This window comes from Hoplias malabaricus, chromosome 3, assembly GCF_029633855.1.
Source record: "Hoplias malabaricus isolate fHopMal1 chromosome 3, fHopMal1.hap1, whole genome shotgun sequence".
Taxonomy (NCBI): domain Eukaryota; kingdom Metazoa; phylum Chordata; class Actinopteri; order Characiformes; family Erythrinidae; genus Hoplias; species Hoplias malabaricus.
This window is the reverse complement of record NC_089802.1, coordinates 59,292,905-59,309,934: the sequence shown is the minus strand read 5'-3', so window position 1 is coordinate 59,309,934 and position 17,030 is coordinate 59,292,905. Positions and strand designations below refer to the sequence as shown.

Here is a 17,030-nt window from a genome sequence, read left to right as displayed (position 1 = left end):
TTAATGTTTATAACGATATAACTTACATTACTGAACTGATCAGAATTTGTACTGAATATCCCAGAGAAGATCTCGGTGCTGACCACTGTGAGTGTGGGTGGGTGGGTGAGTAACACAATCCAGTAATTATTGCAGCCTGATATGCTTTATTTCAACCAATGTGACTGATGTCTCACTCAAGGTGACAAATGAACGATGTACAGAACAAACTCCAAAACTTCAAGTACTTTCATCTCCCTTAGACCTTAAATTAAAATCCAATTTTAGCAAATAAAGCTTCTTTACTTTAATCAGAACCCAATAAAAAAAAATAAGTTAAACTTCAAATCCTGAATGCTCTTGTGATTTGACATTGACCAAAAAACCGAGGACAAACTTCTGTGGTCCTGATAACACAGTAATTCCCATCTTATGATGGTACCCCAAGTCTGAAATCATGTTTGGCGAAACAGGTTTTAAAATGAATGCAACCCTTAAACCTAGGCCCGTTTCTCTTTAAGAGTGGGATTTAATACAAAGTGCTTCACTTACAGTTGGGTAATACTGCACTATAAACAATACAGTAATACTGGGCCTTATACTTTTAGTTCCAGAATAAACGCAGTATTACTCAAAATGGGGAATCTGTAAAACGTTTAAAAAAAACAACAACAGAACAAAAACCACACACCTATCATTCCAATAGGCCAGTTTCTGCTGTTAAAATTGCTTTAAATAAGGTTTATGTACCATACCCCTTTTATAAAATAAAAATACTTTTTAGAATTAACTTGAATTTGGAGCAGGACCAAATGAAAACCTGGATAAACCAGTTAGCACTTCAATTCAATTACTTCCCCAAAGGATTTGTATAAAATTAGAATCATTATATCTAGTTCTTTTTAACAAGGAAACAAAATATATCTCAAGAACAAAAATCCATGGCATTTTTTGTTGTTTGTTTGCTATAGGGGTTTTTTGGGACAGTACATCTCCTTTAGTTTCCATTGTTGTTGTTGTTGGGCCAGGGCTCAGAGTTCCAGCGACTCAGTGGGGGAGACCACATGCTCCAGGGGTTGAAGGTGCGGCCCATGTTGGTGGGGGCTGGAGTGGGAGGAGCTGTGTGGCTGACCAGGTCAGTGATGTTGGAGGAGTGCAGGGTAGGATCAGCACCAGCACCCGTAGACCAGATGGAGCTGCTGAAGGGCAGGCTTGGGGACCAAGGATTGGGAGACTTATCCAGAATGGACTACAGAGATAGACAGAGGTCTAAATCAATCCCATTTAAAAACAAACAAATAAATAAAATATTGAAATATTGCCAGAATTGCTTAGGCAATGCTTTTGTGACCTTTGTGACCTTACTAAAGGTCCTACGTACCAGACTTACACAAGAGGTTATCAATTTGACTTCGAAACTAATCATAATAATACTGTTGATTCACCTGTTCAATAATTAACTTGTATAGTTTATGAACACGAATATCTGCCTTGTTAGATATCATAGATAATTAATAATAGGCAATGTTATCTACTCGTTGTAAAATAATTTATTTAGATTTTTAATTCAGGAACAATCTGAAATTAAAAAACATTTGAATATTTTCAACTATGTCAGTTACATTAAAGCCGCACTTAAGATTTATTGGCTAAAATGGAAAGAAGTCACATTACTGAGTCGAGAGGAAAAAAAATATCTTCTATATTATAGTGCCTCTCTACTGCAGCAAGTCGAAATGTAAAACCCTAAAATATTAATTCAAAAGACAGAGCTGTCGAGTTGGAGGTGGTGCAAGGTTTTCCAGACTATAGCAAGCATCTTTATGTTTTAATATTACATGCACTCTCTCAAAAAAAGTAACAACTTTATGGGCCGTTTACCCAAGTAATGGGCTGTGCATCAGTGCTGGACGCTAATGAATGGAAGGCGATATCAAGGCATGTGCTTACAAACATGGAGCAAGCCACGCAACAAAGATTGGTCATGAGGACCAATGGATGTTTTTTTTTGTTTGTTTGTTTTTTTTTAATGTTACTCGTTTTCAAATATAATTTATCTTTTGGTTCCTGAAAAATTAGTTTCTAGATATTTATCAAAACTCGGATTCCTTAACGCAGACAAGCTCCTTCAGCATTAATGTGCAGTCATCAGATAAATCCAGAGTGAAAAGGAACATAGCACCCACTTCACAAAACATCCATCTGAAGGTTTCTTGGAAATACACATTTCCACCACAAGCGCCAATTCCTTAAACTTGCCAAAATTACACAGTACAGCTTTAACGAGGTTTAGTGAGTTTTGCAGCTTGGTTTATGAAGAGATCACAGCGATGCTACCATGGTTAGGAATAGAGTATTGCACATTATTATAAATATCTTTAAAATACCTATATTATTATAATTATAGCATTACAATTTTATAAGACAGAACACTATTGTTTAATGCAATCAGAATTTGATAAATATATAATATCAATTTTATCAAAAGGATGGTTCTAGTCATAAAATCTGACTTCATGAGCTACGTTTGAAGCTGTTGTGAAATACACAATATAAACACACCTATTATGTCACAGCATCTGAATTCCATACAAATGCTTGTTTTTGATAAGGTTAGGATAGTCAGCAAGCTTCATAATCTTAAGGCTTAAAACACAGTCCCTGATGAGCCCTTCCTGCAACTTCTCCTTCAGAGTTGCTTCAGAAATAGGACAAAAAATCTATCATTTTATACTCAACTAAAATAACCTTGAATCCATACCAACATATTATGTTTCATGGTGTGGCTACACCACATTACAGTAATTATACCTTTACCCTCATGTTGCCCAGCAACAGTACACAATGTTAACTGAATACACTGAGTGATGGAAGAGTAGTCGGTGATTTTGTTTTGTAAATAAATACATTTATGAATAGAACATAGGTGTATTCTATTATAATTTGGTGGCTGCCGTTTCATAAAAGAAGCAAGACACTTGAGACTGTGCAACAGTGATTTTATCACTGATGATATATACCTCACGAATAAATCCCAGTAATCCACAGCCTCTTCTGGCTTATTGCTTTAATAAACTGCATCTAACAGTTACATTAACTGCACGTTACAGTTAAAAAATTATCTTATCACAAAGCAAATAATTACATAAATTTAAGAGTACTATGTGGTCAGTCAATGTGGTGATAATTAATGGGACTTACAGTTGTTGGAGTGGTGGGGGAGCCAGTACTAGTTGGCCAGGGGCTTGACTGTTCAGAGTCCCAGATGGAAGAGGGTGCAGAGAATTCAGGCCAGCCAGACTGAGATTCCAAACTTTTGGGCACAGCAGTTATGCCACTGAACACTGAGGGAAGGTGGGGGGATTAAAAAATAAATAAATAAATAAAAAAACACACAACACAAGCTTAATTACTTAAATTACTACATGTAGAAATGGTAGCTTCTCAAACGTTAGCCAGTGGAGGTTTTTAACATGTATGGGGTTTTTATACCTCCAGACAGGTTGAGTGGGTTGTTGGGTCCAAAAGCAGAGAAGGAGTTGACAGAACTGAAGCCAGGGCTGATGATGTTTTCACCAGGACTCCATAATCCAGAACTGCTAATGACAACACCACAATAAATAAACAGAACAAGAACAAGTAGATCTGATGCATGTGAAAGAGGATGGCTACAACATCACAGCTAGACATGCTTTATGTTCCTTTCTGCAAGTTTATTAAACCAAGTGCTGCCAGACTATTTTATAAATTGTCCATCTCCACTCACTCAAACATTATTCAGCTTCTTCACGTTTCTTCATTCACAAGGGACAAATAATTTACAGCTTTAGCAGGCAACTCTGCTGGTCAGTGCAATTTAAAAAAAAAAAAACTAAGCTCACATTTCCTGTGCGCTATTTTGCCTCATAGTGTCTAGACAAAATTGGGATGGGAAATTTTATGGAAGGGGCACTGTCTCACGTGCTACCAAATTTGTTGGTTATTTTTAAGTTAACCCAAAGAAAAACAACATCTTAAACCCCCCAAAAGTGGACAAAGAGGATAAGTATCAGTAGTTAACTTGCCTATCAGAGCTGTCACTTTCCACCGATGTCATGTGAGGTAGGGTCATCTTTCCAAGACCATCTGTTTTACCTGAGCCACTGCCACCTAAGAATGCACACACACACATACATATATATCAGAAAGCCTTCTCTAAACACAGCAGTAAAGGTTTTAGCATCAGATTACACTTCAGCCAATTTAACTCACCAGGGCTTTTGTCATAGCCAGCAGCCACAGCTGCAAAGGTAGGATTTCCATTCTTCCCAGGTAGAGATGTGGACTTGGTCAGTTTATTCCCGGGAGCCTTCTTGGAGTTTAGCTCACTATAAAAAGAGAATTACAACATGATGAACAACAAGATTCTTCAAAATAATTCATACAAGCTTCTAAAGGGAGTCAGAATTTGTGCTTGTGTGTGAGTTACCCGCTGGTGTTAAGCACACTGCTGTAGCTACCACGAGACACAAGTGTGGGAGATGTAGGGGGAGGGGAGCAGGTTCTGGAGATTGCCGAGATGGGTCTTTTCAAAAAGGGATCTGCATTCATGGTTTGCAAGGAAATCTGCTGAAGACTGTCTGCTTCTGAATTGAGGAAGAAAAAAAAAATATATAGAATGAGACATTTTCTGAACAACGAAAAAACAAAACAAAAAAAGGGGATTATATAATCTATTGCATGACAACTGAAAGGCAACAGTCTGTTTATATCGTTATGAAACAAGCTTCGGTGGCCTTACGGCTGTTGACTTTGAGTGGAACGTCCCACTCTGGTGGGGGTGACTCTTTTTCCCCCTCTGAGCCACTGCTGAAATCCTGCATAAAGCCATTGTTAAGGAACTTTGCCAGTGGAGATGGACGTCCATCCTCCAGCTTCCCAGCCGGTCCTGGAAAAGAGAATTTATGTTTATTACACAGATATAAGAGCAATTGTGTGGAATACACCACATAGCTGAACCTAGAAGGTACATTTACCCCTCTGTTTTTGAGGAGGTCTTGGTTTGGGCACACTGGAGGATCCTGTGCTGATGACAGTTTTGGGAAAGGTCTTGCGCTGTTTGTTTTCCAATGGAGTGACATAGGGAAGTTCCAGAGAACTGAAATGGTAATACATTGTCAACTATTATGTACAGATAACATGTCCTGAGGCATATGCTAAAGAGTAAGTAATAGTGAACTCATCATGACCAGTGCTTAAACAGTAGAGAGACACATGAGAAATTTACCAAAATAAACTGAGAACTGTAATTTAAAAAAGAAAAAAAAACTTTCAAGTACAAATAAAATTAATAAAAGAACAGAAAATTAAAAAAAAAAACAGAATAAGTTCCAAACCTGGACTTCTCCACTTGATTCTCTTTCTTTGTGGTTGATTGTTTCTTGTTTTTGGGCTTAGTAGGAGAGGGAGGAACTTCTTCTCTTTCTTTTTCTACTGTGACTGTTCGAACCTTTTTCTTTAAGGGTTCCTAAGGAATACAAAACCACTTACTGGAACCCCAAACAAGCATTGTGACTGATAACTAAATGCTATACATGTGAACAATCTTGCCGGCATGTAGGCCTCGCTCATTTCCTGTGCACTGCCAATGTGTGACCTTTTGTCTGTGTGTGTGTGTGTGTGTGTGTGTGTGTGTGTATACCTCTTTAATATTAGTTTCTGTATCAGGGTTGGAGGTCTCTGTGGTAGTAGAAGAGCTGTCGTCATTGTCTGCAAGTGCCTCTTTTAACTCTTCTTGTGTCTTTCCCTTTGCTTTCCTCTCCTTCTCCTCTTTCTTCTTCTGAGCCTTTGACTTACTCTTCAATTTCCCTTTCGGTTCTAGCACTGCAGAAACAAATGTATTTCTGTTACAAATAAAATATTTTCTCTTAACCACTTCCTCAGCAAATAATTTCAAAGCGGTATCAGTCACAACCAAAGTAGACAGATGTATTTTTTACTGTAATAGCTTTATTCACCTGTACTACCTTTGTTTTGTGAAGGCTGCTGTATGCTCTGTTCTGTGAACGCACTGATGGCAGGTGGCTCGGGTCGGTCTAAGTCTTTGTCCATGGCTATGAGAAGTCTGTTGTATTCCTGATCCTCCAAGCTGTTACCTCTGTGGGGCAGAGTGGTTGTGCCAGGGTTTGGGAGCTCTTCCAGTGGGATGGAAGTTTGCTGTTGCTGCTGCTGCTTTGAGCTCTTTGTCCTACGGTGAGTCAGCTGAGAAAGTCCAGGGCCACTGTCTTTTAAGAGCTGAGTGGCAGAAGGGGAGGAAGCTTGCATAGATGCTGAGCGGCCTGAGCCTGTTCTGGACTTATTGTCACCTAGAACGGCGCTGCCGTTGGAGTTGGAGTGGGGGCCGCCCTGCCGCCCACCACCTCGTCCACCACTGCCTGACCCATACATTCCTTTAGTCGAGTTCTGGTGCGAGTCAGCATAATCGTTCAAGCTGCACAAACATGGCAAATATTAAAATTTTAGCTAAGATTAATTAAAGTGCTGAATAAAAAAATAAAAAATAAATAAAAGGTAAACTTACTTTGCATCACTTTGAAGTCTAACAATTTCCCTGAGATCAAATGGTTTTCCGGTCTCCATGGGAGAGTTGGATTCCACAGATAGGCGTCTCTTGAAAGGCTCCCATATTCCCTGGGCCTCCAGATAGGCAGTGGCGATAACCAGGAGAAACATGGAGCTAAAGAAATGCAAGAATATTTAAAATCAATTCTCCAGTGATACCATCAGTATACTCAGCTTCTTCTTCAACAGTATGAAAGACAAAAACCCTCTGTCCATCATCCTTGTGTCCAGGTTTTTAAAAAAGACCCTTTGAGGGCATTGTGTTTCCAGCAGAGATGGGGACTGAAATCTGTGTCTCAGACTCCAGTCGCACTTAAGCTGCTCAAATAGAGACTCTGCTTCTTTGAGACTTGCCTTCAAATTACTCAGACTTGAGACTTGTCAATCTTTGTTTAATGTGATTGTTATTGGTATTTTCATAATGGATATCTTTCACACTTGTTTGGTGACTTGCTTTCAGTTTCCTCCCTGCCGTGCACCTAAAGCATGAGCAGAGTCACAGATAGCATCACTGGCCATGGCAGGGGCAAGTTCACCTGCTGGAGCTGAGCCTGTTTTTATGTGGGTTTCTACACATTGCATTGATCAGGTCTGATACTGCATGCCAATAAATGACTGTACAGAACATGCTTTAAACTCATAAGAATGTAATGTTATGTGCCAGAACAGATGCCATTCTTGCTTTTCAACCATAAGAGACTTGAGACTCGACATGGACTCCTGATGAAAGACTTGAGACTCGACTGGAACTTACCCCTCAAAGACTCGAATCTTGACTTGGATTCAAGTTCAAAGGACTTGAGACTTGACTTGGACTTGCAGAAAATAACTTGTGAGCATCTGTTCTATATCATTTTATCATCTAAATTATTTTTAAAGTCTTTACATATATACCGATGATTCCAATACTTAAAAAACAATAGAAATAAAGAAACTGGGACCACATCCAGTTGGATAAGCATTATAAATAAATATAACAATTATCTCTAGATATTTAACAGATGCAGTACCATAAAATACACAGGTCAAAACGTTCAGCAAACGAAATATAAGTCAATTATTTTAAATGCAGGTATTTTTAAGCAAATGTCTGTAGATACTGGTATTATTCTGGTATCACTAATCATACTTAATTCTGATAACTGGCACTTCAACTTAGCACTGAGTGAGTGAATGAATGAATGAATGAATGAATGAAACGAAACGTACAAACAGTCCAGGTGCCATAACCTGCACAATCCAGGATCAGCATTATTATTAGAAAATGCTCTAATGCAAGTTCTACTAAACATATTTTGTCTGTAGCATCAATACTAACCTCATAAAGAGGGAGACAATGATGTAGAGCTCCAGCTCCCAATTAGGTGGGGGGATGGTCTCCGCACACGCTGCCAGCACATGATACGGCAACGAAGCATTCAACACAAATGCAAACTCAGATCCACCTGCAGACACCAACTTTAGCTCCCGGATGACTCGTGATGATGTGAAATCTGGTGTAAACCTGCACCAAACAGAAGGAATATACAGAAATGTACAACATCTACAAGGTTTTAAAGAAAATAAATCAACAACATGAGGCGAAATCAATCATATTCTGATTGTGGTAAGCTCTACCTGACTACACAATGAAAATCAGAAAATAAATTTAAAAACGAGAAAGTGGTTAAAAAAAATTTAAAACAATTTGGCAGTGAATTACTCACTGACAGCATTAAGTTAAATGGCACAACTTATCAGGGGCTGGTGATTTTAAGCACTCTCACATACTCATTCATAAGTGCCAGTCCAGCCTCAATGACCCTGCAAAGAGCAGCAGAGAGACTGTGGGGGAAGACAGTGAGGCAATTCATGTCCCCATTGAGGAAACACTCCACATGTGCAGGGCTTGCATGTATTAATAGCATCTTCACGCACTGGAGCAAACATTCACTTGACAGGTGATGTTTACCCACTAACTTGAGGTTGGACACTGACCTAGTTTCTGCCAGTGTCTCCTCCAAATACATTTCATAAGAGATTTTTCATTTAACCTAGAATATATCCTGAGCCTATTAACGATGGCACCGAGCACATTTCTTGCAGATTTTCCCAAGTGATGCTTATTTTTATACCAGCAAAAGACATGATACATTTTGTTATGAACCCCAAGTGAGAATCTGACAGTTACATAAACTTCCTTAGCACTAGTGAAATAATACCTGACTTTCTAAATTTAATAATATCACATATCAAAGATGTCAGAGCCTAAGAAAACAGCGGTGACTCACAGTATAACGAGGTCTCTTGAAGTGTTTGGTTTGAGTACAAATTCTTGACAGTTGAGAACTTTGAATCCATAGCCCTGGCAGGGCGTGCCACTGATTTCCATTGATCGGATGTGAATGGGGAGAAGCCCTGCATTCTCCAGTCTGAATGTTCGTCGCAGAGTGAAATTTGGTTCCTTGGGTTTATCTTTGAAAACAACAGATATTTGAAACTAATTAACAGAATGAAAGGCAACAGATAATATTCAAGAAATATAGGAACAATTGAATAATATTTAAACTAATGAATCACTCACATAATAAAATCATTTAACATTGTAAAGGGGACACATTATACCCCATTTAGAGACAGTAAACACAGATCCCTTTCCTCTTAATTAACCATCTGTAACATACACTGTTCGAATTACCACAAGGCACAAAACAACACAGCACCTTTCTTACCAGCCCTGTTCCGAAAGATTGGTTTCAGTGCTTGTTCCATTAAATCATAATGTGCGACTGTTTGCCTCGACCCAAGCGCACAGCAGTGAGGAACAGAAACTCTGCTTTTTAGCCATATCAGCTCACATGATAAAACATGTTTTATCCATAATAAAATATCTGTTCTTGATGTTTTTGCTCAGTACTCTTATTCCTCTGTGATTGTTAACAAAACCCAGTGCTGTTATTGGACATATTCAGAAGAGGAGCTGGAAATGGAGCAAAATCAGAATGACTAATTTTATCCCATGTAGTCAGGCTGGGTTGCCTTATTGTGGTTTTTATGTTTTTAGGCAGTCCATGTTCTCCAATTAATGTGCAAATAAACAGAAAAAGTATTATATATGCACCCTTCCATTTTCAATTCATGCCTTTTCTTTTTGCAGTATGGTCCCAGCCACTTTGCACTGTCGTTCACAATAAAAGTACCATAACATGCTACAAAATATTCAACTGTAATAAATAAATTCACATTAAGTATGACACAAACAAAGATCATATGGAAAATAAAAAATGTCATCACATACTTGAGCATACACAATGAAGCAATGTTTTAAATAGTCTCTTTGGCTAAGCAAACTGCCTTCAGTTTAAAATGCTCTATTTTTAAAATATTTCTTCAGAAAGTGAAAGCATATAAGGAAGTGTATACAGATGAAAGGGAATGTTTTGAACATCCTGAGACAGTTTTCCTATGAAATTCTTTCTAACCACTTGAAAAATTACAGCACACTCACTTTCTGAACAGTCTTTAAGGAGTGCCTCAGTCATTTTAAATCTCAGTGAGCTGCCAGGTCCTGGGGCCTTGCCTGCAAGTTTCAGACTTTCTCTGGTACCCTGACCATGCACCATGATCATGTCCAACACTGTCAGATTATTCCTATAAACATCAAAGACACGGTCAAAACATATTAAATTACGCAAAATATCCATCGATATTGAGCTTTCACAAGTCAATGTAAAACAAAGGACCATTCAAAGGGAAATGTATTTAAATATGTTACATTGGCTAAAGAAAACACTGGGTAATACAAAAAAAACCTATTCAAAGCGTAACTTCTCCTTTGTGTAAATAAGAAGAAAACTTCAGTCAATGTTTATTTAAACCACCAGTAACTGAGGACAAAACCATTTATTTTGTACAATGTACAAATCGTTCAGTCAAGAACAATCATAAGTAACACAAAGAAGAATGAAGATCAATAAGTACACACCCAATATACTCATCTGGTATTACTCACCAGAGCTTCAAAGTAATATAGTTTATGGCCATGGGTTGGGTTGTGTATATAAATGCAGAGTGTGATGCAAGAGCTCACCTGACTACTAGCAGGGAAGACACACTATGGCTGCTGATGGGTGTGAACTTCACACTAAATGACTTCGCTTCACCAGGCATGAGCAGCAAATTGAAAACAAAAGGCTGCGTCTGGCCTTCAATAAATCCTGTGGAACTCAGTACTGAAGACTGCCACAAAACACATACACAACATAACTTAACTTACATTCAAATTCCTTAACAACGATTTTTTGACTCAAATTTAAGCACTACAAATATCAGTGACATGATTAAAAGTTTAATATTGACCAAGCTGTTGAACACATGATCAATTAAACAGATACGCAAGATAACTCACTTGATTTCTGTGAACTTCAAATTCCAGTGTATGTGTATCAAGGGTGGATAATTTTCCTCTTGAGAATCTGTGAGTGATAGACAAATAAATCCATCAAATGAGACAGGATGCATACTTTCAAAAGCTTAGTCCTGCCTGAAACGGGACCTTTTTAAAAAGCAAGAGTAGAAAACAGATTTCTTGGTGAAGTTTATATGTCACAAAGCAGCTGTGTTGTAGCTCTTCATTGTTCTTAATAATCCAGACCTTCACAAGTCAATATAATGCTTTTCACTTTTAATGCTGCAAAAATATCGCACCCATAACCAGAAACTTTTTTTTAATATAATAGAACAGTGGTTCCCAAAATAAAATTCTGTAGTGTCCCTCTTTTGTTGATCAGAATATTTTTGGGCCCTCTGCTCTGAGATATGCTCAGGTCTTTTGCTGACAAACTCCACTTGACAATATTTTTTTTCTTTTCTTTGTTCAATAGGACGTTGCAGGTTTTTATGAAGTACAATATTTAAAATAAATTTAAATCCCTTTTTACAGTGGATCAGGGGCAAAGTAAGAATTCAATGCCAGGGTGGCTGATTCAGAAAGCTAGAGCTTAATATGTCAAACACCTTAGGAATGGATTCAGTCATCTGTGTGGAAGGCCTATCCATATCAACTCATGCTACAGGTGAGCAACAGAGGGGTGGGTGAAAACAACGACTGGAATGATTGCAAACAAAGAAAGAACACACCCTGGACAGGGCACCGGTTACTTCACAGCCAATCGACCTACCCTACAAGTATTTTTGGACAGTGGGAAGAAACCCACGCATAGACAAGAAAATCACACCAAATTTCTCCCACAACCTGTAGAGTTTAAATCCAGGATCTTAAAATTGTTGCAATAAAATTACCTGCAATGCCACCATGCTGCCCTACACAGCAAGTTACATTAGGCAAGTATCTGATCCTTCTGTTCTAGGGTTTTTCTTTTAAATTCTATGAAAACTGAGACACTCGCTAACAAAAATAGTCTCCTTCTAAAGTACAAGTGAATCTTAAGTAGTTCCTGAGAAACTGCCAGCTATGCACTTGCATAAAATACAAGAGAATGGATTTTCCCTTTGTTCCCCCAACAAACAGCATCGTTTGTTTTTGTGTTACCTGTCTTCTAGTATTTCTGTGATGACAGATGGGTTTGGATAGAGGGCCACTGGAAGAACCTGCACATAGACTGGAACATCAGCTGGGTTCTCCAAAACAACCTCTTCCTCCTAACAGATACAACAGATGAAGGGAGGTAGAAAAGAACACACACAGAAAAAAAAGTTCACATAAGGATAAACAAAAGGTTAATGTTAATGTGTGTTTTTTGGTGTGAAAAACATCTCATCCTTGGGAACCAGGGATAGCACTGACAAAACTATCGTTTAGAGTAGTTTGATTTGAAACGCTCCAATCTAAAGAAGTGTGTTAATTGCCTCTACAAGCCATCTCACAGAAACATACAACAAGAAGTAGAGGCAAATATCCTGCTTGATGAGACATTGTCAGACATTATGAGGTAATAACCTGGTCCTGTGTTGAAGACATTGTGACCACTAGTTCCACATTATCACCATTGTAAAAATGTGGAGTTGGCAAGTTTCTCTATAATAACCACTCCATATTTAACCAGTATGAATGACTATAATTAAATTTGAATTACTAGATTACAAAGAACTTCTGGATTGTTGGAATTCCATTTTTAAAACAAGTGCTAATAAACCATGTTCCCAAAAAGAGGGAGACAGCATTAATTGCTGTCAATGCAAATCAGAACTTGTGTTTCGTAAGTGTGTTTATTCTTAATATTGCTACATGGGAAATCATGCCACAAACCACACAACTTCAAAACTACCCCACCTACTTTCATAATACCTATTGTGTAATGGGAACCGAAATGGATGCTTTACTAGGCTTTGAGTAGTCATTAAACAATTATATTTTTAACTCCAGAGCATTGAACATTTTCAGAGGAGCACTAAATATAACATTTTGATGTAGTAACTGGACTATTATTTTCACATAAATTTGTCCAAACATGTCTGGCTGCCTTTAATAATTAGATGACCAAAGCACTTGTCTGAGAATGTAATATGGAATTCTGATGAACAGGAGATGACTTATTAGGGGTTAAATTAATGACAAAATGGCAACTGTCATTTACAACCCAGGCCTGGTCACTGTATAACTCAACTAAACAAAGAAATTAAAATAAATACCGAAATAATGTGCTTACTTTCCTATTTGTGAAGTCTTTGTTGGTTTTAACAAAACACAAAAAAGTAAATAAGTGTGTGAGTACTCACTGAAGAGCTGTTGGTGTTGGTGAGGGGGAAAAGAACTTCTCGTGAGGAGTTTATTAGGGAGGGCCACAAGAGCTGTGCTGAGACTTTAGCCTGCACTTTTTTCTGCAAATCTGTATTTACTTCAAAGAAAGCTTCAACCCTACACAAAAACAGACAGTGGCTCAGGTTACTACAAATATACCCCTGAGGTAATGCCTCCTGTGCAAGAAAATAAAACAGGATTGGGAAAACAGAGGCCCTGAATGCAGAACTTACTCCAGGCCTGACTGTTCTTTCAGCTCTCTCCATCTTTTCAACAGCTTCTGATGCAAATCTACATCAGCATCCCAGATGTCCTCCTGCATGGCCAGACTATGTGGTCTTGCTTCAGCTGCAAAAGACAATGACAGTTTTACCAAAAACTCCCATAAAACAAAATTACAACCAAACATACCTGGATATGTAAATAAGTAAATAAAAAAACTGAGATACTTACATTTCAGCACAAATGGTAATCCTACATAACAGTGATCGCCACACTGTAAACTGGCATCAAAATAAATATTTGCTATCTGTAAAAAAGAAAAAAAAGCCTCATTCAGACAAAATAAAATAGATAATTAAAATAAGTAATTTGGTAGTAGACAAAATGCCCATATAAGAAACTGCAGGGTTTATGTTGTTTTTCTCTATGGGGAAAAAATGCTATCCCACTTTGTGATAAATAGTTATGTCCCGAAGCTGATACATTTTTTCGCATATACAAATTTCCAGAAAAGTTGGGACATAATACAAAATGCAACTAAAACCATGATTCTTTGATTTGTTAATTCTCTTGAACATTCATTTAATTGACAAATGAACAAAGAAAGGGTTTCCAATCTTTTCACAGACCAAATTGATTGGGTTTTATAAATAAATTTTAAATCTGAGCTTACAATCTTTCTCAACACCCTATGCCAAAATATGTGAGGGAATTGTCCACCATTTTTGTTGGGGAAACTGTGATGCTACTGTGATTGGTTATAGCCATATGACCCGTATATTTTTGGGTAAAACAGATGTCTATATGCCAAAAATGAAAAAGACCATCCAGACTGTTATAACTGAAAACTGCAAAAACCAGCATCTGTGATGACATGAGGGGCATGTCCATTGCATGGGTGATCTGCAGATATGTCAAGATAAAATTGATGCTGAGGCGTATACTGGTAATTCTGGAGAGACATATGCTGCCATCTGGACAATGTGTTGTTTTTCCTGGGAACTCCATGTCTATTTCAAAACGACAACGGCAGGCCTCGTCTTGCGCAAGTTACAACAGTGTGTTTTTGGCGACAGATGGCGTGTGTTTGACTCAAAAAGTATGGAGCTTCACAAAGAAGAGAATCAGTCAATCAAGACCACAGACTGCTGAGCAACTCAAGGCTTGTGCACAGCAAGAATGAACAAAAATTCAATTTGCAAAACTGCAACAATTAACATCTTGTATTGCCAAATGGCTGAAAAGCATAATTAAAGGAAAAGTTTGGTAAAAAGTCCTCTGTGCCAGATTTCTTGAGTGTGTTGTAGGAATCAGTAAATACATAATTCTTTATATATAATATAAAATATAAATATAAAAGTAATATAATTATCACTGAAAATTGTTTGTTTGTCCTATTATCCTTTAAATAAAAAGATTTAACAAATTAGAGATTTCAGTTTTTATGGCATTTTTAGAAAGTGTCCCAACTTTTATGGAAATTAAGTTTGTATATTTTACTTCCAAACTACAAGACATAATTGTGCCTAGTTGCACAATTCAAACCCTTGTTAAATATAGAAGACTGATTTGAAACTTTAAGTAGTACATGTTTTAATAGCTAGGGTTTTGCATATTATTTTACTTTTATTGCAGACCATGTAAATGTGCAGCAGTGGTACGTGTGTCATGTAGTTAATATTTCAACTACTGAACAGAGGGTCTGGTGATAATCAGAGAAAAAAAATTACAGCAAAATCTACTGTTTCTGAAAATATTTTGGTTCACCTCAGGATGCAACAGTGGCTATATTTTTTAAATGTGTATTTATTTTACCACAGGCAAAATCATGTAAGACACTAGAAACATAATGATGACTCTTCAGAGGTCTGCAAAGAAAGGAATTTACTGGCATCAAACAAGCACCTTGGATTTGCGTCTGGGTTCCAGGTCCACTTTGTTACTCCGAAGTCTTTTGTAGTAAAAGCGCACATCCTCAGTGAGAGAGAGGATCTGCTGAAGCCTCACCCTCTGAGAAAATGAACTTTGGATGCTGAGACCCTGGTGAATCACTTTTCCCTGAAGACAAAGCCATCAAACACACACACACGTATGTCAATTATGTACAAATCTGTGCAAGGAGTGGTGTTAAGTAACAAACAAAAAAAGTATGGCAATTGTATGTTTCTGACAGTAAAGGCTAACATGCTAAGCTAACCGAGTAAGAGTGCAGCACAGTGGATTATGCCAGTCAAGTATGTTTTAATTGTATAAACAATGTCTGGTTTTCTTTCCAATCAAGGAAGTCAATTACAATATGACAAGAGGCGACATAAAAGAATTTTCCTCCTCGATTAATCTCCCACATCCAACTTCAATTCCTTTGTTTTTTTTTGTTTTTTTTTATAAATCATGCAACATAATTTGTTGGTCTATATCTTCAAAGAAAATAAAGATATGTGCAGCTCTAAAGACAGCACTGCACTGTAGGGATGCGTCATTCAGCAGAGGACTTACCGGGAAGGATGGTGGCATAATAATGTGTTTTGGTGAACAGCTTAATGTTCCCACAGCTATTAGAGCCTTTACAGGGATGGTCAATATCTGTAAGACAGACAAGGAATATGAATGGAAGCAGCAAACATAGGCAAGTATGGTCATGCCGGTGGTTTATGAGACAGCCATTGTGAGAGCATACAGATGAATCACATACCTCATAATCTGTGGTAATGTGTACAGCTCCATCATAGATACCCTCCAGATCTTTAGCCACCAGAGTGACTTTAAATGCTGCATAATAGCCAGAGGCTAAAATGACCTGAAAACAAAAATGAAGACAGAAACATAAAAGATTATACTAATCACATAGGTCTGGTTTCTGAATTTACTATAAAATTCATATGCAAGTTAATGTGAACCTGCATAGAAAATACAAAGATCTCTTGATTTTAATATATGAAAATCATGGTTATATATATGTACAAGCTATTCAGATTTTCATACACATTCCTTTGATGTCACTTGACTGATTATAACACAGCATAATAAAAAGTGCAAACAAAAAACGTCAACGTATAAACATTCAGCCTTGTGCATTCAGGAGCTAGACATTAAGTTGGCACAGCATGCAAAACACTGGTAAAGGTAAATAGAGATTACGCAATTCATTCCCAATCAGCCATGTGAGTTCAGTCTAAAGAGCAAATATGGACTACGTCTCATGACTTGCCTGATTCAGTGAAAAAAAAATTGAACCTCATTCATCACCTAAAAATTAACCTATGCAAGTGGTGCAGCACAATGCCAATGAAGACATGGAATTAAGTTTTTAACAACTACTGATTTATTATATTATTTTTTAGTTTCTGGCTCTCAAGTTTGAGACTTTGACTCTAATAATATTATTAGACATATCAGAGGACACACATAAAATATTGTAGAAACGTGATACAATATGGTATATTTCAGCATCATGTCCACAATTTCCAGTCATGATAGATGGTAAATTAAA

The 17,030-nt window shown here is 37.5% G+C and overlaps 1 protein-coding gene across 3 annotated transcripts in view; it reads right to left on the bottom strand.

Annotated features, from left to right (window-relative positions):
- Positions 1-47: 47 nt before the first annotated feature.
- Positions 48-17,030, bottom strand: part of tmem131 (transmembrane protein 131) — a 47,507-nt gene continuing 30,524 nt past the window's right edge. For 2 of the 3 annotated variants that reach the window (XM_066664926.1, XM_066664928.1), the window contains exons 18-41: positions 16,233-16,337; positions 16,037-16,123; positions 15,446-15,598; positions 13,772-13,847; positions 13,552-13,666; positions 13,297-13,435; positions 12,110-12,219; positions 10,967-11,033; positions 10,649-10,797; positions 10,067-10,209; positions 8,850-9,033; positions 7,898-8,083; positions 6,539-6,694; positions 5,976-6,448; positions 5,660-5,841; positions 5,355-5,485; positions 4,995-5,116; positions 4,760-4,906; positions 4,448-4,604; positions 4,231-4,346; positions 4,044-4,128; positions 3,472-3,575; positions 3,181-3,323; positions 48-1,228 (exon numbers count right to left, since the gene is read on the bottom strand). In XM_066664926.1, the coding sequence (XP_066521023.1) occupies positions 977-1,228; positions 3,181-3,323; positions 3,472-3,575; positions 4,044-4,128; positions 4,231-4,346; positions 4,448-4,604; positions 4,760-4,906; positions 4,995-5,116; positions 5,355-5,485; positions 5,660-5,841; positions 5,976-6,448; positions 6,539-6,694; positions 7,898-8,083; positions 8,850-9,033; positions 10,067-10,209; positions 10,649-10,797; positions 10,967-11,033; positions 12,110-12,219; positions 13,297-13,435; positions 13,552-13,666; positions 13,772-13,847; positions 15,446-15,598; positions 16,037-16,123; positions 16,233-16,337 (3,582 nt within the window). In that variant the 3' untranslated portion in view covers positions 48-976. The remainder of the gene's footprint in view (positions 1,229-3,180; positions 3,324-3,471; positions 3,576-4,043; positions 4,129-4,230; positions 4,347-4,447; positions 4,605-4,759; positions 4,907-4,994; positions 5,117-5,354; positions 5,486-5,659; positions 5,842-5,975; positions 6,449-6,538; positions 6,695-7,897; positions 8,084-8,849; positions 9,034-10,066; positions 10,210-10,648; positions 10,798-10,966; positions 11,034-12,109; positions 12,220-13,296; positions 13,436-13,551; positions 13,667-13,771; positions 13,848-15,445; positions 15,599-16,036; positions 16,124-16,232; positions 16,338-17,030) is intronic. The other variant, XM_066664927.1, reaches the window with a different exon arrangement.